At 40.0% G+C, this 24,181-nt stretch overlaps 1 protein-coding gene across 1 annotated transcript; it reads right to left on the reverse strand.

Moving 5' to 3' along the window:
• Positions 1-2,196: 2,196 nt before the first annotated feature.
• On the reverse strand, positions 2,197-22,574 carry Slc17a1 (solute carrier family 17 member 1). The gene is made up of 11 exons (XM_052156402.1): positions 22,547-22,574; positions 20,375-20,547; positions 19,419-19,652; positions 19,252-19,339; positions 18,482-18,568; positions 16,450-16,568; positions 16,187-16,348; positions 14,944-15,076; positions 14,711-14,858; positions 6,862-6,952; positions 2,197-2,331 (listed from the first exon to the last, which is right to left on the reverse strand). Exons 1-11 carry the CDS (start codon positions 22,572-22,574, stop codon positions 2,197-2,199), a joined length of 1,398 nt encoding a protein of 465 aa, XP_052012362.1.
• Between the last annotated feature and the right edge of the window lie 1,607 nt (positions 22,575-24,181).

Genomic DNA, 24,181 nt, shown 5'->3' on the forward strand with positions numbered 1-24,181 from the left:
TAGGGAGGATGGAATGAAGGAGTCCTTGCGTTTTCACAGACAAGGGCACATCCATATTTGCTAGAGAGAAATCCAAGGCGTGTTTCACTCTTAGTATCTTTTTTTTTCTACTTGAAAGTACAAAGGATTCATATGTGGTTTGTGGGTAAGACAAAAGCTACACTGTTCTTATTAGACAAGCAAAAAGTGACAGGAAGAGATTCCCTGCAGGTGGCCAGCCAACGTCTTTGCCTCTCATACAATCCCTGAAATACCCACATTGTCCTCTTCTGGCCCAATATGACAGTTCCCATCACCCAACCTGAATGTAAACCCAGAAAGTTCAGAAGCCAGGGTATGTGTTATTTGAGATATCTTTAGCAAAGTGTGAGATTCTGTTGACAGTAAATGCCAATAAACACTTGATAAGTCCCTTATGGGAGAAGTCCTAGTTTCTTTCCTGTTCCTTTGATAAATACCATGAACAAAGCAAACTTTGGGAAGAAAGGATTTATTTGATTTACACTCAAGCAGGTGCACTCAAGCAGAATCCACAGAGAAATGCCACTTGCCAGTTCAGTTGAAGGCTCATACTTGCTGATTAGTTCACAGCCTCATATTTTGATAGCTTTCTTATACAGACCAGGACCATCTGCTCTGTGTGGTGCTGACCACAATGTGCTGGACTCTCTTGCACAGGCCAAAAAATCAATCAATCTCCAATATACATGTCATAGGCCAATCTAATTTGATCAATATTTTAAGACTCCCTTCGCAGGTGGCTCTAGGCTATATCAAGTTGACAGTTAAAGCTAATATGGACAATAGAAAAAGGAACCAATTTTGTGTTAACAGTGGTAATTAATTTTGCAGTCTACCATGTCCCGTAGCTCCTCTGAGCTTTGCGGAAATATAGAGGACTCTCTTTACCAGGAGGGCTTCCTCTTCTCTGACCTTGTCTGGTGAGCCCAATCCCCCCATACCTTCTCCATGGGGATGGTTGAGTAGTCCTTGGCAGACCTACAAGTTCAACTTCTCTTTCCCAGATAAGAATCCAACCCAGCAAATACCTGGGGTTCCTGGAATGCCTCTCCATGCAAATGAAACATTCCTAGTACTTCAAACTTTAACCTAAGATTTTACAATCACCCTGAAAACTCCTTCCCATTCTCCAAGTTTCATATCTAGCCCTTGTCCACCCTGAATAAAGTATATGCATACAAGCCCAACCTGAATAAAGATACGTTCACAAGTTAAGATAGTTTAAGAGAGCTGCTCCCTTAAAATCCTTGGAGAAGGCCTCTTCCTCACCAGCACTCTTTCCTAGACAGACCAGGATCCTGCAGACCCCACCTATTCCAGACTCCACTTTATCCTTCCAGCCTGGGGTGTAGAGGCACCAGGACACCATAAGGGAGAAAGCAGCACATCAGAATCACAACTGGCTTCCAACATATATACCATTAATTTTGCCCCAGATTTATATGCCTTGACTTCAGAGCCTACAGGCTCTTTTTCTTTTAGAATCATGATCTTAGGTGTAACACTACCACTCTCTTTGGCAAACCTGCAGCTTACCCAACTCTCCTAAAAGGCACAGAGTCAGCTATCCAAGGTCTTCATTATTCCATTGTTTCCCCTCCCACGACTCTTAGGTTTCTTTTTCCTTTTTTGAATTTGCTTACTTTTATTTAATGCATACAAGGCCTGCATGCCTGTCTAGGCACCATGTGTTTGCAGAGTCCATTAAGGCCAGAAGACGGATGATGGTTGTTAACATGATAGTTGCCATGTTCATGATGGGAATCAAATCTAGGTCCTCTGGAAGAACAGTCAGTCTTCTCAGCTGATGAGCCACCTTGACAATCCCAATATAAAAGTTCATTAAGATCACCAGCAGAAAGGACCGATGAGCAGTGGCTTATACACACCACTGGCTTATCAGCAATTGCATCTACCTTCCAAGCAAGCAGCCAAGAGCAGCAACAAAACTTCTTTGAGTCCATATTTCTTTCAATTTCCCAAATTTATGTAGCAACTCTGATGTCTCCCCAGGATTCCAGAGCCACTACTGGGAGGTGGTATCAGCATTACTGTTTCAGATTTAGCATGCTCCCCCTCCCCCAGCCCACAGCTCTGATTGCTCTCTATCTCAACAAGTCATCTTCAGATGTTCTATGCCCTGAATTTTCAGTTTAATCTGATAATGTCTCACCTTCACAGCCGCGTGGTTTTAGTTTCTTTAGCCCAGTCCTGAATTTCTCCTTTAGCAAATACAAGGTAGAAAGCCAGGCATGTCACGTTAATGCCTGCCATCAAAAAGAAGACTTTATGCCAAGCATATTCTGGATCCTGAGGGATTAAGATACAAAGTAAGTATGAGTGACTGATCTTGATCGTCTGTCTTATAACACCTAAAATATAGCATTAAAATAATATGTAGAGTCAACACAGGTCACTCAAGCATTCAAAAACTTGTAAATAACCAGGAGATTCATCATTTCACTCTACACAAGTAATTGCTTTTGTCTTTCTATATATACAATTCTATTTTTTACTAGCTTTTGATATACCCCCTCTCTGTTTTTGTTTGTTTGTTTGTGTGTTTGTTTTTGAGACAGAGTTTCTCTGTGTATCCCTGGCTTTCCTGGAACTTGCTCTGTAGACAAGGCTGGCCTCAAACTTAAATATCTGCTTGCCTGCCACTGTCTCCCAAGCACTGAGATTAAAGGTGTGTGCCACCACTATCTGGCAGTATACCAGTTTCTTATAATTCATGTATCTTTTTTCTCATGATTTATTATTTTAAACGTCCTTTCTCGTTCAAGATATCTTACATAGACAACAGTATGTTATATCACATAAGCATGTATAGATAGGTTACATAGAAAGTGTAGTTGGCAGATTTAAATAATTTCTATGCTCTATAACCAATATATGTGCAGTAATTATTGCTTTACTACAGTGCTTCTCATGTAATTTCATATTTACCATGGCAGTGTTCTGATACAATTAAGCGAAAACATTCCAGGTTTTCTTCTTCGAGGCGTTCATGGTGTTGGATATGGTGGCACACACCTGAGATCTCGGCATTGATGAGGCAGATGAAGGCAGAGAGTTACAATTAGGAGGCCAGCATAGGGTACACAGTGAGTTCCAGGTCAGCCAAGCTGACATGGTGAGGTCTTGTCTCAAACAAAACCCCAAAACCAAACCAAATGAAACCCCCAAACTTCCCAGTTATTCTTAGCCCTTTGTGAACACACACACACACACACACACACACACACCCCAATTGTATAAAAACACTATAATTTCCCACAAAAAATAATTTAAAGTTTTGATTGGGATTATATTGAATCAATAGATCTTATAACAGAATTAGAAAACATTTTACAATTTCAAGTCTTTTAACATAAGAAAATGGTATATCTTGCCATTTATTAATTTTTAAAATTTTTCTGTAAAAACTATCCCCTAGTTTTCTCCATAGATATGTAAATAATTCATTAAATATATTCTTAAATACATGATTTTTATTTTAGGGTTAAAAATAATATAATAAAATTATTTTGTGCTATTTATACGGATATTTAGAAAATAATCCATACAGATTTATGCTAACTACATATTTATAGTATCATCAGAAACCAGGTCACCTCCACCTAGATGTATTTTGGGTCGCTTCATTGAGGCTTACTGGGAGGTCTCTGAAGCACCCCAAATTTGGGTTGGTATTTTCTGCCACCCAAATGACTGAAGGCTGATTTCCAGGATGGGTTATTTTTTCTGGTCACCTTTTCCTTCAGATGCAGCCCTTGAAAAATCTCCAGCTAAAATGTTTGGTTTATTGGAGTCTCCACTCTTCACACTCTGGAGAGCACTCCCAAATTCAGAAGTCCTTTTTCCAATAGAAAAAGAAAAAGACGTCCATTTTGGCACAATTCCTTGAGTTTCTGCTTCCTGCAGACATTGTCTGCTATTGCTTCTGCATCTTCAACTTGCTCAAGTTTCAATGAAATCTCCTCTTCCAGTTTCCAGACTTAACACCTGTCTACCATAAAAAAATTGACCCAAACTGCTCACTCGTCCATTAATAGAAGCAGAATCCTTATAGGTTCCTTTTGTTTACATTACGTCTGATATTTCTATTTTTAATTTGTTATATTGTTGACCACAAGGAGTAAATGAAATCCTCTGTCGCCCGTCTTGCTTCTGACATCCTTGGTCTCTCCTTTCATTTCTTTAAATGTCTGCATCACTTCCAGTATCTTTGAGGCTCTACTTTTGTGTGTGTTCGTTTGTTGTTTGTTTCACATTTCTTCAAATGTTTTGTAATTTCTTTTTCAATTTTGTACCATATATCCTGAAACCTCATGGAACATGAATTCAGGATGTTTCTCTAGAAAAAAATTAATTTGCTCCAACCGGAAAGCTCAGGTCTTGTAAAAGAATTCTCCCCATGTGACATTTAGAAGAAACAGGGTTTGATGGGGCTGAAAGATGGGTTGGGGTGAAGAGCACCAGATGCTTTTCCAAAGGACTGAGTTTTGTTGTTTCTAGCACTTACATGATGTTTCACAATGGGTTGTAACTCCAGTTCCAGGAGACATTACCTTCTCTTTCAGACTCTGTGGCCACCAGGCATACATATCTTACACTGGCATATATAAAGAAAAATCACCCATACACATAAAACAAAAAAAAATTAAAAACAGGATTTGAATATGGACCTCGAACTCTTGTTGGCTTATTGTTTCATGTGCTCAGGGGACATTTTATTGAATTTTTCTCTTCCCTCACACTTAGGCAAAGGCAGGATTCCTTCCTGGGTAGAGACAACTTTGCAAACTTCTGAAATTTCATTTCCTCACACCTTTGAGAAGTTAGCAGAAAAGTTTGCTCAGCTGACAATAGTTAGGAATTGAACAGACTTGGTAGAAGAACAGGGTGTGGCTGGCTTTATGCTCAGCAAGAGATCTGACTCGGGTTGCCTTGAATTTCCCTTCAGTGAAATATTGGATATCGGAGAATGGGCCTCCCTTAGTGAGGCCATCGCTCCTACAGGAGTTTCTATATTTCTGTAGGTGTCTTCTGCCTTTATGACATCTGAAGTATGAGAAGCAGGATTTTGGAAGCTCCTCTATGAGCAATGTGGCCAGGATGTGTGTGCTGACCACCTCACCCTGGCCCATGCTGTGTGTGGGAGAACAACTGAAGGAATTCCCAACACAACTCCACTTGGGAGCTTACCCCCAAACAAACCAGTTCATGAGCTAGTTCAGTTGATGGGGCTGGGAGCTGGGGTAGATGAGGAGCCTTTTGTATTCTACACTGTAAAGGGTTCTTTTGTCCTCCATGTTGCAGAAAGGAATCTGCACATGCACACAATCAATAACTTAGGATGCACACAGTGCTAGCAGCTAGCTGTTCTGAGTTACACTCCAGTCCAGGTAGAGGAAGAGCACACGGTTGATATAGGCAGACACTATTTAGACTCAGCATTTAAAGAAGTGCCTGGTCTCAGGCTCCTAGAGAATAAGGGGAAAGTGCAAGGCACAATACCCAGAGAGGCCCAGACATCACAAGTCTCAGAAATGTTTCTGATCACCTGACTAGCAGGGCAAGACTGACCTCTTGAATGATTGACTGCCTCCTTGCAAAAGCAGCTGGTTGCAGTTTTTCTGAGGACATTGACCCACTGACTTCTCAGATGACTGAATCCCACCCTGTGAGTAAAGTACCACTTAAAGATGCAATTCCTGCCTCTGCTCACAGCTTCTGTGGTGGCAAGGAGCTCGTCCTCCGGTACTGTGGATGCAGAATGAGGTGCAATCCTTTCTCACTACACAGTTAAGTCAGCCTGCCCATCCTGGCTCTGTGGTTTTGGGATAATTATTTCTCCATTATCCACGGCATCCAGTAGCCCTATGGCCATTCACCTCTCTGGAATCAATTTTTCAAGACACGGCATGTACTTAAAGACTGTGTGTGTGTGTGTGTGTGTGTGTGTGTGTGTGTGTGTGTGTGGACATGCATGTGCCAGGACATGGATGTGCAAGTCAGAGGGAATGTTTGTGGAGTTGGTTCTCTCTTTCCACCTTTAAGTGGATTCCGGGGTTTGAAATAAGGTTGTTTAATAAGCACTGCCCACACTGAGCCATCTTACCAGTGTATTTTTATATTCTACACTGTAAGGGGTTCTTTTGTCCTCCATGTTGCAGAAAGGAATCTGCACATGCACACAATCAATAACTTAGAATTGTTAGTGTTAGTGTTAGTGTTAGCAGCTGGCTGTTCTGAGTTAACACTTATATTTTAAGTAACTGTAAATTGGCAGAATATTTCAATTGTGTCCATCGTGAAGAGTTTAAGTAATTCTGTGACAATTGCAGATGCGAGCCTGCCTTGGCAGATATGACAGTGTCTCTCAACCTTCAGCTCTGTGCTGTCCTGATTTTAATCTCTTTTCTGATATAGCTTGGTTACTTCCATCACCTTCACTCAGCCAAGTGAGTTTCAGTAGCTACATGTTCTCTGATGAAACCACAGAGACCCATTTCCTTTCAAACAACTAAAGAGTCCCCAACATTAACAACTATCCAACAAAGAGAAAGAATAGATTGTAGAGTCAGAGGACCATCTGATTTCACTGAAGTTGTCTTCAAATGACATGGAAACTTATCTTCTGTTGGCATGCCCTCCCTTTTGTGTGGTGTGGTGTGTGTGTGTGTGTGTGTGTGAGAGAGAGAGAGAGAGAGAGAGAGAGAGAGAGAGAGAGAGAGGGAAAGAGAGAGAGAGAGAGCGAGAGAGAGCGAGAGAGACTCTTTTTACACGTTTAATAGTGAAAAAAATAAGTATGCATATCTGCATGCTACTTACCTGATTAAGGATCAACCCAGTGATAGTTGAAGAAATTAGGCCCCCGAACATTCCAATTAAGGCTGTGACTGCCTTAAGAAATCCATAATATCTGTACAGAAAGGAAAGAGGACACAGATGGAATGTGGTCCAAGTGCTTCAGGCAAAGCCACCCAATCCAGAGAGGCCAGGGGAGGGGTGGGGGAATACCCATCCCTGTTGCTTATGTTCATTAACATGGTAATACCATTCTCATTGTACTACAGCATCAGACAGGTTGACCTTAGCAGTAAAGAATCTATGATATTATGGAAATGTGAGCACACTTAGAGTAAAACTCATCAGCGTTTGCGACTTCTAAGTACAGCCGAAGACAATCAGAAGGTGAGATGGGCTACTCGTAGGAACTGGGTGGAGACTGATTGACTGAAGCACTGTGTTCACTTGATCTCATCACACAGACCCTGAGTTAGGACAGCTGCCAGTCCCTGAATGGGAAATGAGAAGGCTTATTGAATGCTTATAAGTAGTTGTGATGGGCTAATCCTGGATGTTCATAGCAACCTAAGAGGGAAATGAACAAATAAACAAGGAAGCCACAGTTCATCATAGACCAAGGAGAGGGCAAGTCCACCAGCCACGGAGGGTGAGTTGGTGCTAAGTCAAGAGGAGTTTGTTTTGGAGCTTTGGAGCCTGGGAGCTTTGGCCCTTCAGCCCAGCGTTAGAAGTTCTGTGTTAGAAGGTCTTTCCTCTCATGAGCAGGAGAGTCTTCGGACTCTTTTATTTCCTTTGGTTTACACTGTATCTGCTTTGCTTTTACAAGTTCAGTGTAGGAGGAGTATACAACTTTTAATTTATCAGCCTCTGCTTGGGATAAACTCTGTGAGATCACAGATTGGAATTTTTGAGCTGAGTCATGGGAGAGGTGCACAGTGTATCCTATTAGGATAGTAGCCTAGTCATTGTCCTATTGAGAAGAATACTTAAGCTCCTAAACAGCCACAAAGAATGGTGGTGGCAGGAACCATTAGCTGCCCTCAGTTTATACAGTTCAGCTGTTTGCCATAGCAAGAAAACCCTTGGATGGAACTGGAGGCAGTTATGACATGTCTGAGCGCTTATCACTTCTGTCCTTATGAGCTCATAAAAGTACTAGTTTACACATGCGCGCGCGCATGCGCTCACATTCATCTTAAGATGAATGGAAACACGTGTATGGGTCCCTAAAAGTATTTAAGGTCTTCTTGAGTCATGTCTTCTGGGAAACTGATGTGAACCTGTCAGGTACATCTATATTCCAGCATCCTGTGCAGCTGGTACAGCTGCAGAATTAAATATGGGCTGGGTTTTGGAGATGAATACAGATGGTGAGAGCATCTTCTTAAAGCTGTTGCTTGCTTTGGACTTTCTTCTTTTCCTTTCCAGGGCAGATGTGTGCCACTGCAGCCAGAGAATGCATTCTGGGTGAGCACAGTCGTGCTGAGTTAACTGCGGCTTGCTTTATGACCCTGAATGTTTGTCGACCTCAGTCAAGTCTTACAGACCATTCATAATTACATAGACTTATTAAGCGTTGCCTTACTACGTCAGTTGGGATAGATATGTTCATGTGTTCTTCTAATCATCAATGTAATTTCCAACTTTTTGTCTACCTCTTATAATGGGTAATTTGTTGAGACCCCAAAAGTCCCTTACTTGTAACTGCATCTAATTATTTAAGTGTAGTTCAGTCAAACCTCTTAAATTATTTGAACCCCCACAGTTCATGATGAATATAAATAAAAATGCATGGGCTGGCAAGATGGTTCAGTGGGTAAGGGCAGTTGCTGTGCAAGTCTGGCAGCCTGAGTTCAACCCCTAAGGTGGGAGGAGAAAACTGACTTTACAGAGTTGTCCTCTGACCATAGTTGTCCTATGACACAAACACACATACATATACTCACGTCAATAATTAATAAATGCAATTTATGAGTTTGAACAAAAGTAGAAGTCTGATATACTTATCTTTAGAATTCTGAAGTACATTTTAAAATATCTAGCACCGCTTCTTGGACTAAACTTTATTTTATCTGGTAGTACTACATTGGCAGATTTATTATTTTATTGACTTTTGAATTCGTTCATTTCATCTGTGTCTCCTCTTAACAGCAAAGCTATATTTCCTAGATTTAATTGAACCAGTGCAAGAAATAAGGAAGTTGGGTCAGCAGCTTCCTCTGAAATTCCTTAAGCACCCACAAGATGGAGCCCTCCAAGCCAAAGGCTGGGCAGGTGTGAGCTTTGTCCTGCATCTCAGTCTCCTACTAACCGTGCGGGTTTGAAACCGGAAAGCATGAGAATCTTTAAATTGTTTGAGTGTAAGACAGATTTTTGTACGATGCTCAGCTGTAATTTGCTTATTCCTCAGATGGAACAGTCCATGGTTTAAAGTATTTTGTAAGCAAATAAAAAAAAAAAAAACCCAAAACAAAACATTGCCATGTTTGGGTTTTTGTTTTGTTTTAATTTTTTTTGTTTGTTTTTGGATTTTTTTTAACGATTTAATACTTGAGTGTAAAATGATTAAATACAATCTGAACAAAATTAAGATGTCTGAACTATGGTGTAGTCCGCTGTGGGAGGGAAGGAGAATTCAAAGGCACGTAATCCACTCACTGATTAAAATAGCTAAAACAATTGAAACCGCTGCTGCAGCTGTTTCCCGGCAGGGAGGATGGCACTGCTGCCTGCTGGCACTGGGATCATGCTGAGTCTGCTGTGGCATCTGCTCTTATCGCCCGCAAAGGCTTCGTAGCCACTAGGTTCCCAGGCCGTCCCTGTCTCACTTACTCTTGTTCTCTCGCGGTTTTCATGAAGCCACATTTGCATGACTCTTTTTCCTCCCAGAATTTTCTTTGCTGTAACAAGGAATTTAAGCTCATTGGAATGATGCAGCTTAGGGCAAATTAGATGTCACCCAAGTGGTCACCTGCTTAGATACCTGCCGTGCTGCTGTGTGCTGTTGGGACAGCATCACTGAGGCCAGGGCTGACTATAGCTAGGCATCTCTGCGGGAAAAACACGCCTAGATGTGGAACCTCACTGTCTTCATCCTTTGTTCTCTACCCATAGCATGTGGATAAGATTATTATATTCATACTGGGACATGGTAGGCACAACTAACATGATAATTACTTATGATTTTACATGTATACTGTTTGTGAACATAGCCTTAATTTTTAAGTGAACATATTTCAATTGACATTGACATTGTATACTTGATCTTAGCCAACAGGCTGAGAAGCAATTCATGTTGCACATATTTTTTTTATCAAATAATTTTTGTGCCCTTATATAGTTCTATGTGATTAGAATACTTGGTGGCATTTTTAAAGGTAATTATTGGAACTAAATAAATGAATGGACTGCATACATTTTTTTGCACTTTATGTGAACCTGGTGGACCAGTTTCGTTTCAAACTTGCGATCAACGGGGTTTTGTTTTGTTTTTCTTCGCTAGAGGCTATTGCTTTGGATAATCCTGATAATATTTTGTCTGTGTTCTCTGTGGAATGTTAGCTCCACGGTTCCATGTGTTATATGTAAGGTGTTGTCAGTCACAGAAGCCTTTCAGAGGGCATTGCAAATAAACAGGAGTTTTCACACTAAGCAAGTATAAACTAAAATCTCAGGTAGGAACCTGCTGTGGTTTGCATGCATGTGTGAGAGGCTTGGTTGCCAAGGACTTGGCTGTGAAGGGTTTGGCTGCTACATTGATACTACCACAGGTAGTGGAAGTATGTAACCTAAGGAACAGTCTTTAGGTCATTGGGGAATAGTTCCTCAAAGGAGATGCACCTCTTCTGTGTCCCAGATGGAAGATCAGCAGTCTTGCTCCACGTACACTTCTGCCACAAAGTGCTGTCTCCCCACAGAGCCAAAGCAATAAAGCTCACATGTAAAGGGCTAAAGTCCCCAAACTGTGACTGAAAATTAACCTTTTCTCGTTATTATTTACTTCAAATATTTGGTATAGTGGCACAGAGCTGACTAACACAAATTCTTCACCAGCAGCTACAATTAAAAATTAAGTAGTTGAACATAAATCCCCTTGGTAGTAAAATAAGTAAATATAGGTCATTATGACATTAGCATCTGAACATGCATTTAACAGCAGAAGTGATGACATAGACAATTACAATGACATTTGTTATATGCCAAAGCACTACTATATACATTATCTACATTAAATTATTCTATGTATTTTCCATGTGGTCTTAATCTTGAAATCCTTCTGCTGCTGCTCCCTGAGTGCTGGGATTATAAATATGTGACAAACACATGGCTCCTCAGTACTCTCAACAACTCAGGAGGTAAAGATTCTCTTTTCGCCCCTGTTATAGACGAGGATATCAACACAGAGGTTTGCTTGAGGTAAATACCCGTGTATAATCCAATAATCTGACTCTGAAAGAGGTACCCACCGTCTCTGGGTTACTTGTTATAGATCTGTAACAGGTGCACAGTCTATGTGTATAATTATCGTTATTTATATTTGATTTGCACAGATATTTCCTCAGAACTGTTACTCTTTGGCCTGTGAACTTCATAATATTTGAAATTCTGAAGGGCTCCTGAGATCAGGATTCGAGAATAAAGGAGTTTTTTTTTCCTTTTCTGTTTTGGGCATTTTGAGATAGGGCCTTAAATAGGCCAGGCTGGCCTGAAATTTGCTCAATAGTTGAGATTGACTTTAGCTAATGTTCTCCCTGTTGGGTCCTGGGAACCTCTTGGGAACCCCCAGCTCCCCCTCCGCCACTGCTACACATCTACTTTCAAATTCCTGAGCCTCTATACTTCTCCCCCATCTCCGTCCATATCTGAACCGACCCTCCTTTTTCTTCCTCCTCTTTTCTCCCTCCCAGATCCCTCTCTCCCTCTACTTCTCAGAGATTATTTTCTTCCACCTTCTGAGTAAGACTATAGCTTTGGATTCTGTAACTCCTGTCCTCACCTCCAGAACTAGAATTAGAGCATGTAGCACCCTACCAGAAAGAATACTGCCGCAATGGCGCAATGGCTCCAGTAGATTCTGTGAGACAAAGTTTTGCAGACTGAGGTGAGAAATGTCTCCTGGAGCTCTCCAGAACACCTCTATTCAGAAGCCGAAAATCTCACTTGGCAATCTACTTTGCTCCTAAACTCTCCCCCCTTCTTAGTAGCCGGGACTAAGAAAAAACAAGCAAATTAATATGTAAAAGAATCCATCTTGATGTAAGTCACTAGCCAGAAAATTCTGAGCCCATAGTTCTCAAAAATCAGTTTACTCTAAATTTCTTCTTTTTCTCTCTTCACAAGGATTCCTAATGGCCCGGCTGATAATCCATTCTTTGAAGTTGACTCACTGACCACACACTCCTTTTTTAAGAATTGCAACTCTTTGCCTCATAGTCATTTACATAATTACAACCTTCCAACAACATGCAGGCTTATATGGCTGTGCGTATGTGGATGAGGGTGGCTCTGACTCTGTGGTACCGAAAGCATTGATTAAGTCAGGAAGCTAAATGTTAGGTAAGAATTTCTCACAAAAACTTGTTAAGACCCAGGGGGTATAAGAAATTTCAAACTCTTTAAAGGTTTACTGTAAACTATAAGTGACTCTGTATTCTAATCAGGAAGTTTGATGGCATCTATAAATTTATCCTCTGAATCTGTTACATGAGAAACATTGTACCTGATTGATTTTGCATTTCCTTATACCAAATGGTTATGATAATTGTCCCTGCCTCACTGGCTACATCTTTTGAAATGGTAATACCAACTGTCCGTGTATAAAAAATTCTTGCTTTAGAGCACCTAAATACATTCAGATTCAAACTGCCTCTGTGTGTGGTTGTTTCTGTTTGTCACTCGTCAGAACCTGTTCCTCTCCTGAAATCTAAAAGTTCCCCCACGGATCTAAATCTTCCCAACTGGGACATCCATGGCAGAATACTATTTTAAAATCATTACTTAATAACATTTTTTTTAAATTACAATAATCCCCTTTAAAAGAACCAGGAAAGAAACAGTTAGGAATAAATTTAACCAAGGAGTTGAATGAACTGAACTCTAAATCCTTGGGGCATTTATGGATCAAACACATGCAGAGGAGAAACACCCATGTTCATGGGTCAGAAGAATTAAAATTAGTAAAATGTCTGTTTCTCAAAGTGATCTAAACTCTATTCATGCCCTGTGAAAATGCAAATGACACTTTTCACAGAGTTAAAAAGCAATTTTTAAAATAGATATGGCCTCACAAAGGTGGGCAAAGCCATCCCAAGTACAAAGTACAAAGCAGGTGTCTACATTACCTATCTTCAAAATATACCTTGAAGGCATGGTAGTCAACGGAACTTGGTACTGACATCAACACAGACACATGGATACAAAATAGAGTCAAGAAATAAAAGTAGGTATTTATGGCAGGATTGGTTTTTAATAAAATTGCTAAGAACAGAAAATAGAAAAAGAATTATAAATAGTATTAGAACCTATTAGAACCAATGTATCTCTACTTACAGAAGAAAACAGAATTTTGCCCCTCTTTTTAATATACTATAGAGTGTATTGACTCAAAAGTAATTGAAGACTTGAAACTATAAAACTATGAGAAAGAAGCACTACAGGAGCTGGATGTGGTAGAGCACACCTTTAATGGGAACACTTGGGAGGCAGAGGCAGGCAGTTCCAGGATAGCCAGAACTGCACAGAGAAACTACGTCTCTAAAAATAAAACATAAATTTTTTTTAAAAATGAAGAAAGAAAAAAGAAGAAGAAGAAAGAAAAAGCACTGTAGGAAAACTCTAAGACTTTTTTGTCTCAACAATGATTTTTTTTTCTTGATACGACTTAAAAAATTCTCAAACGAAAAAAGCGAGGCAAGAAGAATGGAGTATTTTGAACTAATGAATTCTACAAAGTTCTACAAATTCTACAAAGGAAATAGTCAGCATAATGAAGAAACTACCAATGTAATGGGGAAAATGTAGATCACACATTTGAAAGGGGATCATTATTTGAAATACATCAGAAAAAACTCAGTATCAACCTAATTAAACTTGATCAAAGAACAAAAACAGATACTTCTCAATACCTAAAAATGTCCAACACATGCATGCAGAGACATGTTTAAAATCACTAACCATCAAAGAAATTCAGGTTCAAAACACAGTGAGATTCTACCTTGTACCTACTCTTAGATGGCTCTTACAGAAAAGATGAGAGAGAAGTGTTGACGACAGGTAGAAACTTGAATTAGTGTGGCTACTAGAGACAACGGCATGTTTACCAGCTATAAATGGATAAAAACTATGTGGTCTGCATGCACATAGAATGCTGTTTTTTCAAATGAAGGAAATCCTGTCATTTTTTTTAAACAATCTGGATAAGCCTGGAGGATATAATGTTGGCTAAAATAAGCAGCACACAGACAAGTGTTACACAATGCCATGTACATGTAGAATATAAAACTTGAATTCATCGAGTAGAGAATAGAATGGGTATTATCAGAGTCTGGGGGTGAAAGGAGATGTTTAGGAAGATACTGGCTGAAAGATACAAAGTTCCAACTAGAAGGAATAAGTTCAACAGATCCATCATACAATACAGTGACTGCAGTTAATTAACAGTAATGCACTGTGTGCTTGAAAACTGCTACTATGGTAGATTTTAAGCATTCTCACCTCAAAAAAAAAAAAAGGAACCATATGAGTAATATATATGTTACTTAGTTCCATTTAACCATTCTATAATGCATCATTTCAAAACATCATGCTGTACACAATAAATCCATGTAGTTTTAGTTATGGATGCAAAAATAAATAATTTTTAAGAGAGCCCTACCTGGGAGCAATATCCAAGGCATTGATAAGTTGTCCACAGAAGGAAAAGCTAAGTGTTGAGTTGGCAAGTGTCAGGAAAATGATGGTGCTGTAGAAGTTGTAACTCAGGTAGAGCAGGCACATGATGAAGATCACAGGACAGAAACTCCCTGTAGAGAGATCCAGAGCATACAGCTAGGTGCCTCTGCACAGGGAGAGGGGGGGCTGAAGGATTCCCCAAGCATTTGTCCTTACCTAGTGTGGTGAAGAGTTTCCGGACAGTAACTACGCTGAAAATCTTCCTGGACAGGAAGAAGTCTGACACCTGACCTGCTACGATACCACAGATGTAGGCAAGCAAATAAGGGAGGCTGGACAGAAGTCCATTCTGGGGAGGAAACATCATTCTCAGTGCATATGATGGAGAAGCAAGCTAATTAATAAATAAATTAAGCATGTGCTTTGATACAGGAAACTTTCCAGGTATATACAGCAGGACTGTCTGAGACCACAAATTCCAGTGTGAGGAGAAACATACTTTTGAGGTTAGTAAGACTTTTCATCAACTTCTACAGATTGCTTTTGTTTTTAGTATCATGAGACCTGGAGAACTCTAAGAGAAGACTACTGAGAATGGAAAGTGTCAGCCCTGAGGAAAACGATACAGATGATATAAATAACTGATGACAGACAATTGCAAGATTGCTCTAACTAGCCACAGTAAGCTCCGGAAATGACTTCATGGTTTCATCAGGATGAATATGAATCAGTGGGGGCGTATGTGAGCACAGCACTATGCTGGCCATTAGCCTGAGGAATCAAGTACATGACAGAAAGTTTGACAGCTGGGAGCCCAGACTCCATTTTAGTCTTTTTTGGATACTTCGATATTAAATGATGGAAAGTTCCTAGCATAATTGATTCTCAATGTTAGATGAGCAATGGGAGTACTTTCAGAGTAAGACCCAAAGCCCAGGAGCTGTGGCTTTAGTCTGAAACAGTGAGTTGGCAAGAGCTGGGCACAGTGGCAGGCACTGGCTCAGTAACTGCTATTATCCCCCTTAAGGGAATGGTACTGCCAATATTTCCTCCTCCTCCTCCTATTTTTCTTCTTTGAGATAAAAATATCATACTGTGGTCCAGATAGCTTCAAATTAGTGCTATCTGCCTACTTCAGGGTCCTAGGTGCTGAGATGGCCAGCAGGCATTTATTACAATACTAACTTATGTCTTAAGTAACATGCAAAGACATATATTGAAGGAGCTGGGGGACAATGTGAATGTGGACACATGTGTGTTGATTATGGAGTTCCAGATATGATTTATACCAACACCCTTTGTGTGTGCAGAGCACACATGAAGGAAATTGTGCATATCCAGGTAAAGAGCACTAGCCAGTGTTAAGAAGTAGGCAAAGACTGGATGATGGTTACAGGACACAGAGAGATAAAGAGGAATAGTTCCCAAAGTTAAAAATGAAAGTGAATGGTAGACTTACCTCTCTAACATTAACATGAAGGACGGTGCTGATAAATGTCGGTGTGTATGTAACCAGGAGACTGTTGGACCATATGAATGCAAAGCTATTGAGGATAATGGCCCAGAGTGGAAGAGACTTCAGCATAGCTTTGATGGGCAGAGATTGTCTGCGTGAGCTGACCTGGAATATAAATCAAAAATCATTCTGAGTGAGGATCAGCTGGAATGTGTTTTGATTAGAGCAGAATCTAAAAGCTGCCCCAAAGGAGCTCAGCGTCTTACCTGTTGCACGAGAGAGGATATGATGTAGTCCTTCTCACTGCTGCTCATATATGGGTGATCTTTGGGGTCATCAAAGAATAGAATGAACCAGGTAAGACTCAGAACACAGCCAACAATACCTATTAAAGAGACACATGTTAAAAGAAAGTTCAATCTAGAGTTCTGGATCGCGCACATTTCAGAGCGTAAGTCTGAGATCCCAGGTGGTCTCTTTTGTCTCTAAAACCTTGTGAGTCTCACACTTTGACAGTTTTCTTTGTAATCACAGTTGACCCCTGCTGTGGGATGAATTTTACTGAAATGCTGAAGTATTGGTGAGCCCAGTGGTCTGTCCTAATCCAACTAGTATCCCTCCCCCATCCCATTTACATCTAGGGTTCTCTAATGTTGGACCTTTATATTTCCAGATTTGGAACTGCTCTTTATTTCAGGAGCACTCCAAACTGAGCATTCTTGGAGCTAGACAGCCCCAGATTCTAATCACCATTACTATTGAGGGTGGGTGTGGTGATAAAGGGCAGTGGGCTTGTAAGGGTGGACACATTACTCTATTATGACTCTACCTTTAGCACAGTGTGGGGATTAGGTATTTTCGATGGCCCTATTACTCTCTTCCCCTTCCCACTGATTTAGCCATACATGGCTTGAAGAAACATCAACAGCCCTTTCACCTCTGTGCTATCCTGTAACTTGGTAGATAGAAAGCCTGGAAAGAGATGAGACAGAGAGGGTTATTGAGAGTAGGGTATATTTTCAAACCTGAAACATCTCTCCACTAGGGTTAGCTCCTTATGTGTGTTCTTTGTGAATAAGCAGGCATTCTTCAGGCATCCAGTCTATGGGACTTTTTGATGGGTTTTGATAACTCTGGATCACTTGTTCTCTTAGGATTAAGAATAGTGGTAATTCTTGTAACCTAGGTTTACATTGTGGCATTGTCTTTATAATTCCATAGCCTGTCTTTCAAAGTAATTGCTTGGTAAATGCAGTGGTTTGAATGAGAATGGCCCCCATAGGTTTACAAGTCTGAATACTTGCTCCTCAGTTGGTGGGAAGGATAAGACTGTATGGCCTGTAGGAGGAAGTATGACCTTATTGGATGAAGCTTATCACTAGAGTTGGCTTTGTGGCTTCAAAAGTCCACGCCATACCAGTTCTCTTCTCTCTCCCTCTCTACCCGGCCCTCTCTCTCTACCTCATGTTTGTACTCTCAGAATGTAAGCTCTCAGATACTCTTCAGTGCCGTGCTTGCCTGCCTGCCGCCCTGCTCCCCGCCATTACGGTCACGAACTTACTCTCTTAGACCTGTAAGCAAGCCCTCAAATTAAATAGTTATTTTCATGGGTTTCTTTGAACATAGTGCTCTGGTCATGCTTTGGTCAATAGAAAAGTTCTAAGCCAGGAAATAAATCCAAAATTTGCCAAAAACTGTGCTCTTGGGCAATATGGCTTGAGTGTGAAATGTCCCAAGCATCTCTTGTGTTTGAATGCTTGGTTCCGAGCTAGTAGCACAGGTATGAAAGGTTGTGGAGTCTGGGAAGTGGAGTCTTGTTAGAGGAGGTTACTCAATAGGGGTAAGCACTGCAGCTTGAAATCCAAAGGTGACGTTATAATTCACTTGGCAGCATATGTTCTTATTCTGTTTACTTACTCTCTCGTGCAGTGTGTTTTTCCCTGGAGTCGTATTATGTTTGGTTATGGCCTAGCATTGCAGGTGTGGATTATACATGACATACTCATCTTATGACCTTTCAGAAATCAGCATAAGTGATGTTATGGTAGTCTGTTCTCCCAGAGAGCTTTTTACATAAGATGTACCATACTGTCACATGTAGTTATGTAAACTGGGCATGAGATTATAAACTGCATTTCTGATAGTCAGCCCTCTTCAATGTTGACTTCCTTTTCCCTTGGTGAAGACTATGGAGTTTTAAGATAGGGGTTTCATATAGAGTATTACAATATAGGAAATTTGGATTTTTGTGTATTCTTACATTTTGATGAGTTGCTGAGGTTATAAAAAGAGACTCACCAAAAATGTAGAAAACCATGGGCCAGCCCAGAAGATCACAGATGAAGCCACTCACAAGCAGGACAATAAATGGTCCCATTACAAACCCTAATGGAAAGACAGAGAAGACACCCTTGTTAAATTAACAAAGACATTGGAAAGTTGAGCTAGGAGCATCTGTATTGTAATGTACAATCTCCAATGAAAGAAGTTCACATTTCACAATGCTCAGGAGGACTGGAGAAAGTGTTGGCTTTTCTCTCAATTTTATTGTTGTTTGAATTGAGGAAATTTTTTTCATTCTAAACAAATTCTTTATGCATGCATATATGCATGTGTGTGTGTGTGTGTGTGTGTGTGTGTGTGTGTGTGTGTGTGTGTATGGGGGGGGGGCCAAGTACATTTATTTGGAGGCTAGAGCTTGATGTCTATTTTTCTTTTCTCTTAGCCTCTACTTTGTTTGAGATAAGGTCTTCCACCAAACTTGGAACTCACTGTTTCAGTGGGGCTGGCTGGCCAGCGAGCCTCTGGCCTATGTCTGTCTCTACTCCAGCTGTGTTGAGTCATATATGTGTGCTGTTGTTTCTGGTATTTGACATGAGTCTAGGGTCCTCATGGTTGTGTGGTAAACCCTTTATCCACTGAGCCATCAATCCACCCCTACTTAAATCAAGAATGTTGCAGGGGATCTTTATGAAGTACCCAGCAATTCAAAGCACATGTTTTTAAAGGCTCTCAGAAAGAACATGCCACAAGATGAAAACAGGGCCTGGCCGTTCTTAAGTACGTACCTGATAGAGTCATAGAGGTAAGTCTGCCTCGTTCCAAGGGAGGTGCCCATTTGACCCATATTTCATGCTGTCCTGTTGAAACTGTTCCCTGTAATGAAATGATGAGGACGTTTGAACTCTAATACTCTGAATTCAAACTCTGTGTCTATTTAACCATGTTTTAATACCTGGGCTATTCCCTGGAGTACTCGACAGACAATGACCAAAGCTGCTCCGACTTGCGCAGCTGGTGGGATGAGCAGGGATATCACAGAGCTGAGGAACAATGAAGACCCAATTATTCTCTTCATTGGGTATATTCCAGATAGGTACCCAACAGGAGCTTGAACCACAACCATACCAAAGAAGACAGAACTGAGAATAAGCCCTTGGATATCAAGACTCCAGGAATACACAGGGTTCTAAAAGAAAGAAAGGGAGACACGTCTAAGAACTCTGCATTGGATATGTAATCTGGTGTTTATGGGACCCAGGAGTGAGATATTCCTACACAGTCTCTGTAAAGGAGTTCCCACTTCTTTTTTAAAGATTTTTCCCCCACAAAACAACCTTATCATCTTATGTTATTTTATATATATTTTACATATTATTGATGTTTTCAATTATAGGTTAAGCATCTCTTATTTGAAATGCTTGGGACCAGAAAGGTTTCAGATCATTTTGGATTTTGGAGATATTACCAAACACCTCATAATGTATCTTAGGGTTGTGACCAGGCTAGACATAGAGCTTATTTTTGTTTATATGTGCTGTATTGTTTGTTTTTCTCTTCAATATCACAACATAGCTAACACAAGCAATGTAAGAAAGGAAGGTTTTATTCTGGGTCATAATTTCACAATGTGGGTCATCCCAGCAAGTCGGTATTGGCAGCTCAGGGGGTGGGGAGAGGTGAGACTCCTGGTAGCGTTGCATCCATAGTTAGGAAGGACAAAGAAATGAGTGGGGATGCTCAGCCTGTTTTCTCTTTTTATTCATTCTGCTACTAAATGCTGTCATCCACATTTGAACATCAGCTTCCTTTTTCTAATTATTACTAGTATCTTCCCAATAATAATTGACCTCTATAGAACCTAGCTAACAAGTTTAAGTTTTAAAATTGCACTTTACACTTTCACTATACCTTTACATTATCCATTGTCTCCACTACAGATCCGTTAGATAAATGGGGTGGCTCTGTGTTGTTCACCATGGCTACCATTGTGAGATTCAGGCACACTCGCTGCGCCATGATGGCAATGTTACAGAAGTGCAGAAGGATCGCCAGTCCATACCGAAAGGAACAGAAACCTGGAACTGAGAAGTTGAAGAAAAAGTCTCAGTTAGCAGCACAGTTGAAGGAAAATTTCATGTATTTGCAACCCTAGATATACTAGATAGTCAATAAAAATTTCATTGCAAAACATCCTTCAAGAAATTACCATTTAATGGGAAAATGTGGGACTAATTTAATAATTTCCTATTACTTTAAGACATTGTTCTAATTAGAACTTCCAGAATGTTAATCCAGTTCCAAATGTTTTGGTGCATGTCTGTTTTAAAGGGATCTTTGACAAATACCTTAGGTTTCCTTTGGAAGTAAGTCCCTTTCTCTCAAAGAAAATACTTTCATCTTCAAACTGATATGACTTCTCTGGTTGACATTTGCACACTGAGAAATTTGAATTTTTTTCCCTCAAGATAGTAAACTTACTGAGAAATCATCAAGCTATAATAAAGAATGTAGTATTGGTATAAAACTAAACACATTCACCAGTGGGAAAAAGCAGGGAATACAGAAATACATGTGCATCTATAACTAGATAGTGCATGCACCTGTAGTGTGTGTGTGTGTGTGTGTGTGTGTGTATGTATGTGTTGCATGTTTGCATACATGCTTATATTGGTGGAAGATGGTTACATATGTGTGGAGTCCAGAGGTCAATGTTGAGTGTCTTTATTGCTCTGCATTTTATCCACCTTAGCTGTTTGAGAAAGTGCTCTCTCAGAACCAGAAAGTCTCTGGTTAGACTAGACTGGCCCACAAGCCCCAGGATCCTCCTCTATCTGTCTCTCCAGTACCAGGATCCAAGGACCTATCATCACACCTAGCCTTTTATATGGATGGGTGTTGGGGGTGGGCTCTAGTGCTACAACTGATTTCCTGACTGATCCATCTCCCCAGCTCCTAAACATTTTGGGGTAAATGAACTAATGTAATTCAATTATGGGAAAGAATGTCGGCTTTGAAGAATTCACCCGAGAAAAATTAACATATGCTCAAAAAAAAAGAAGACTCGTAGAAAAATGTTTGCATCAGTTTTATTCAAAATAACAGAATGTTTAGAAAGAATAAACATACTGTGTTGTACTAACATAAAGCATATTGCTCAGAATTAAAAAGGAAGGAGGCACTGAAAGACCCAGACGCTTGGATTCATATCAGCCAAACATGTTAGGCTAAAAACCTAGTCATAAAAGGCTGTTTTCTATAGAAATCAATCGTTATGAAATCCCCAAATAGTCAAAAATAATCTGCATGGCATCTCCTATCTTCAAAACCAGCAGGGGTAATCTTTACCATGTCACACCCCCCTCACATCTGTCTGAGGGATCCATCTGTGACCTCTAAACACAGGCTTAAAGACTCATGTGATTCAATCATGTTCACCTTGATAATTTTGCTATTTAACTGGGAAACCATTTGCATGTCCCAGTGTTGGGATCTCTTACGGGCACTATTAGAATTCTGCCCACTGTGGCCTACCCATTTGAGCTCTTCACACATGCAGCACACAGTCAACTCATCCCAAGCATCCCAAAGCACATTTTATTGTAATATTTTGAGCCTCATCAAAAGCTTATCACTTCAAATTTCAAAATCCCACCATCTAAATCACCATCTAAGCCTTATAAGAGCAATCCAGGTGGGGCACAGTATCTATCTGTGGACTTGCCAAAGGAAGAAAATGTATAACCCTACAACTGCCACCATCAAATAAAGGAACAGGCATGGGACAAAACTACAAAGATTAAAATTCTAAAAGAGAAAAGTCACAGGAATCCACAATGGTTTGAAGTTCATCTGAACAAATATTGAGTTTTAAATTATGAATTTTAAATACAAATATTTAAATGTTGTTAATTGCATCATAATTATGGGATGTCAAAAAAAAAAAAACCTTAAGCATAATGTGAAAACTTTAGTGTCTTCTCTGAAACTTTCTGTTTTTGTTTCCGTAGAACATATCTCCCTCATGCCATCAATGGTATTCTGTTTAAGATGGTGGACTCCTGGACAATGGAACAGCACTACCTTTCTTGGGGAGGTGCTGGTTCTCCATGTGAGACTTATCTTCTTGTTGCTGGCCTTGGTCTCCATCCACTGTGGGTATAAAACACACTGGTCAACACAATTCAGGAAGCAACCGACTGAGCACCCAGGACTCCTCTCTGACTGAAAACCAGGACCAAAGGGTGACTCATCAGAGAGAGGCAGTGACCTTTCCCCTCCACTGAGGGCCTTAGTTAACATTCCACCTTCACGGTTTTTGTTGTTGTTGCTGCTCATTTAAAATACACAGAAAACGTGATAACTACAGAAAACAAGCAACCCTGACAACCCAGGGATTTTTTGTTCAATCCAATGAAAAATAAAGACATTATAAAGAAATAAAAATCGAGGACATTTGCTGCCCCAGCTGTCCCAGCAAGGCAGATCGACAGTATGTGATTGGGCAGAAAGAGGCTGCAGTGGTTAGAAATTTACATGTACACAGCAGCCAAATATCAGGAAAGGAGTAAATACAAGGAAAACTCATTTTCTGTACCTTAAGAGAGGTGAACTATGACTGTCTTCTTATTAGTGCCACCCTCTCTGGAGAGAGACTATTCTCCCCAGCCCCATGTGAACCTGTCTGTAGTCTCAGTTTCTGGGAAGAGACTTACTGCCGCCAAGCCTGAATCTGCTGGGGGAGGATGGTGGTGAGGATAACTTAGAATTCAATTCCCACATACACCGTGAGCCTAGACTTTGGGATCTCACTTTACCAGTTCACATGAGCCTCACATGTCCCCCAGACACCTACAATTTGTGTATTTGAAACATTCTAGAATGAGTAGAGCAGCAACCATGATTATCACACACTGGAGCCTCTTTTGAGCTTCTGTTTATACAACAAACTCACAACACAGTACAGATATACTACACAGGCACACACACACACAGAAATAGTACACACATACTATATATTGAACACAGTATAGATACTACACACAGACACACACATGTACACATATACACTATACACAGAAACATTATACACAGACTATGCATACAACACAGTACACAAATACTGTGTTGTACACATATTATACACAGAGAGAAACATTAGCATTACATACACATAAACAATACTCCTATGCTAGACATATACACAAACACTACACACATTCTACATACACAGAGAAACACTATACAATCCTATAAATACTACACAGAACACAAATACTACACACAGAGAACATTATGTACACATAAACAATATACACATACTATAAATATAAAGAAATTATATACATACAAACACTACACACAGAAAGAAAAATAACATGATATTCATACAATACATGAATACTACAGATATACAGAAACACTAAATACATACTATACACAGACAGAAATCTACATACATACTATACATGCAATACAGCATATATATATATATATATGCTATCCACACAAATACAATATGTACTTATCACACATAACTTTACTACACACAAACTATATGCACAAGAACACAGTACATATCACACCTAAACCCAGTATATGCATACTATACACACAAATATATCAAACACATACCATATATGCACAAGTCACATGTAAGTGCATACTCATACATATAGACAACACACAAAAATAGTACAACACTCCCTCTCACATGCA

The sequence above is a fragment of the Apodemus sylvaticus genome, chromosome 14 (genome assembly GCF_947179515.1).
Source record: "Apodemus sylvaticus chromosome 14, mApoSyl1.1, whole genome shotgun sequence".
Classification (NCBI taxonomy): Eukaryota; Metazoa; Chordata; class Mammalia; order Rodentia; family Muridae; genus Apodemus; species Apodemus sylvaticus.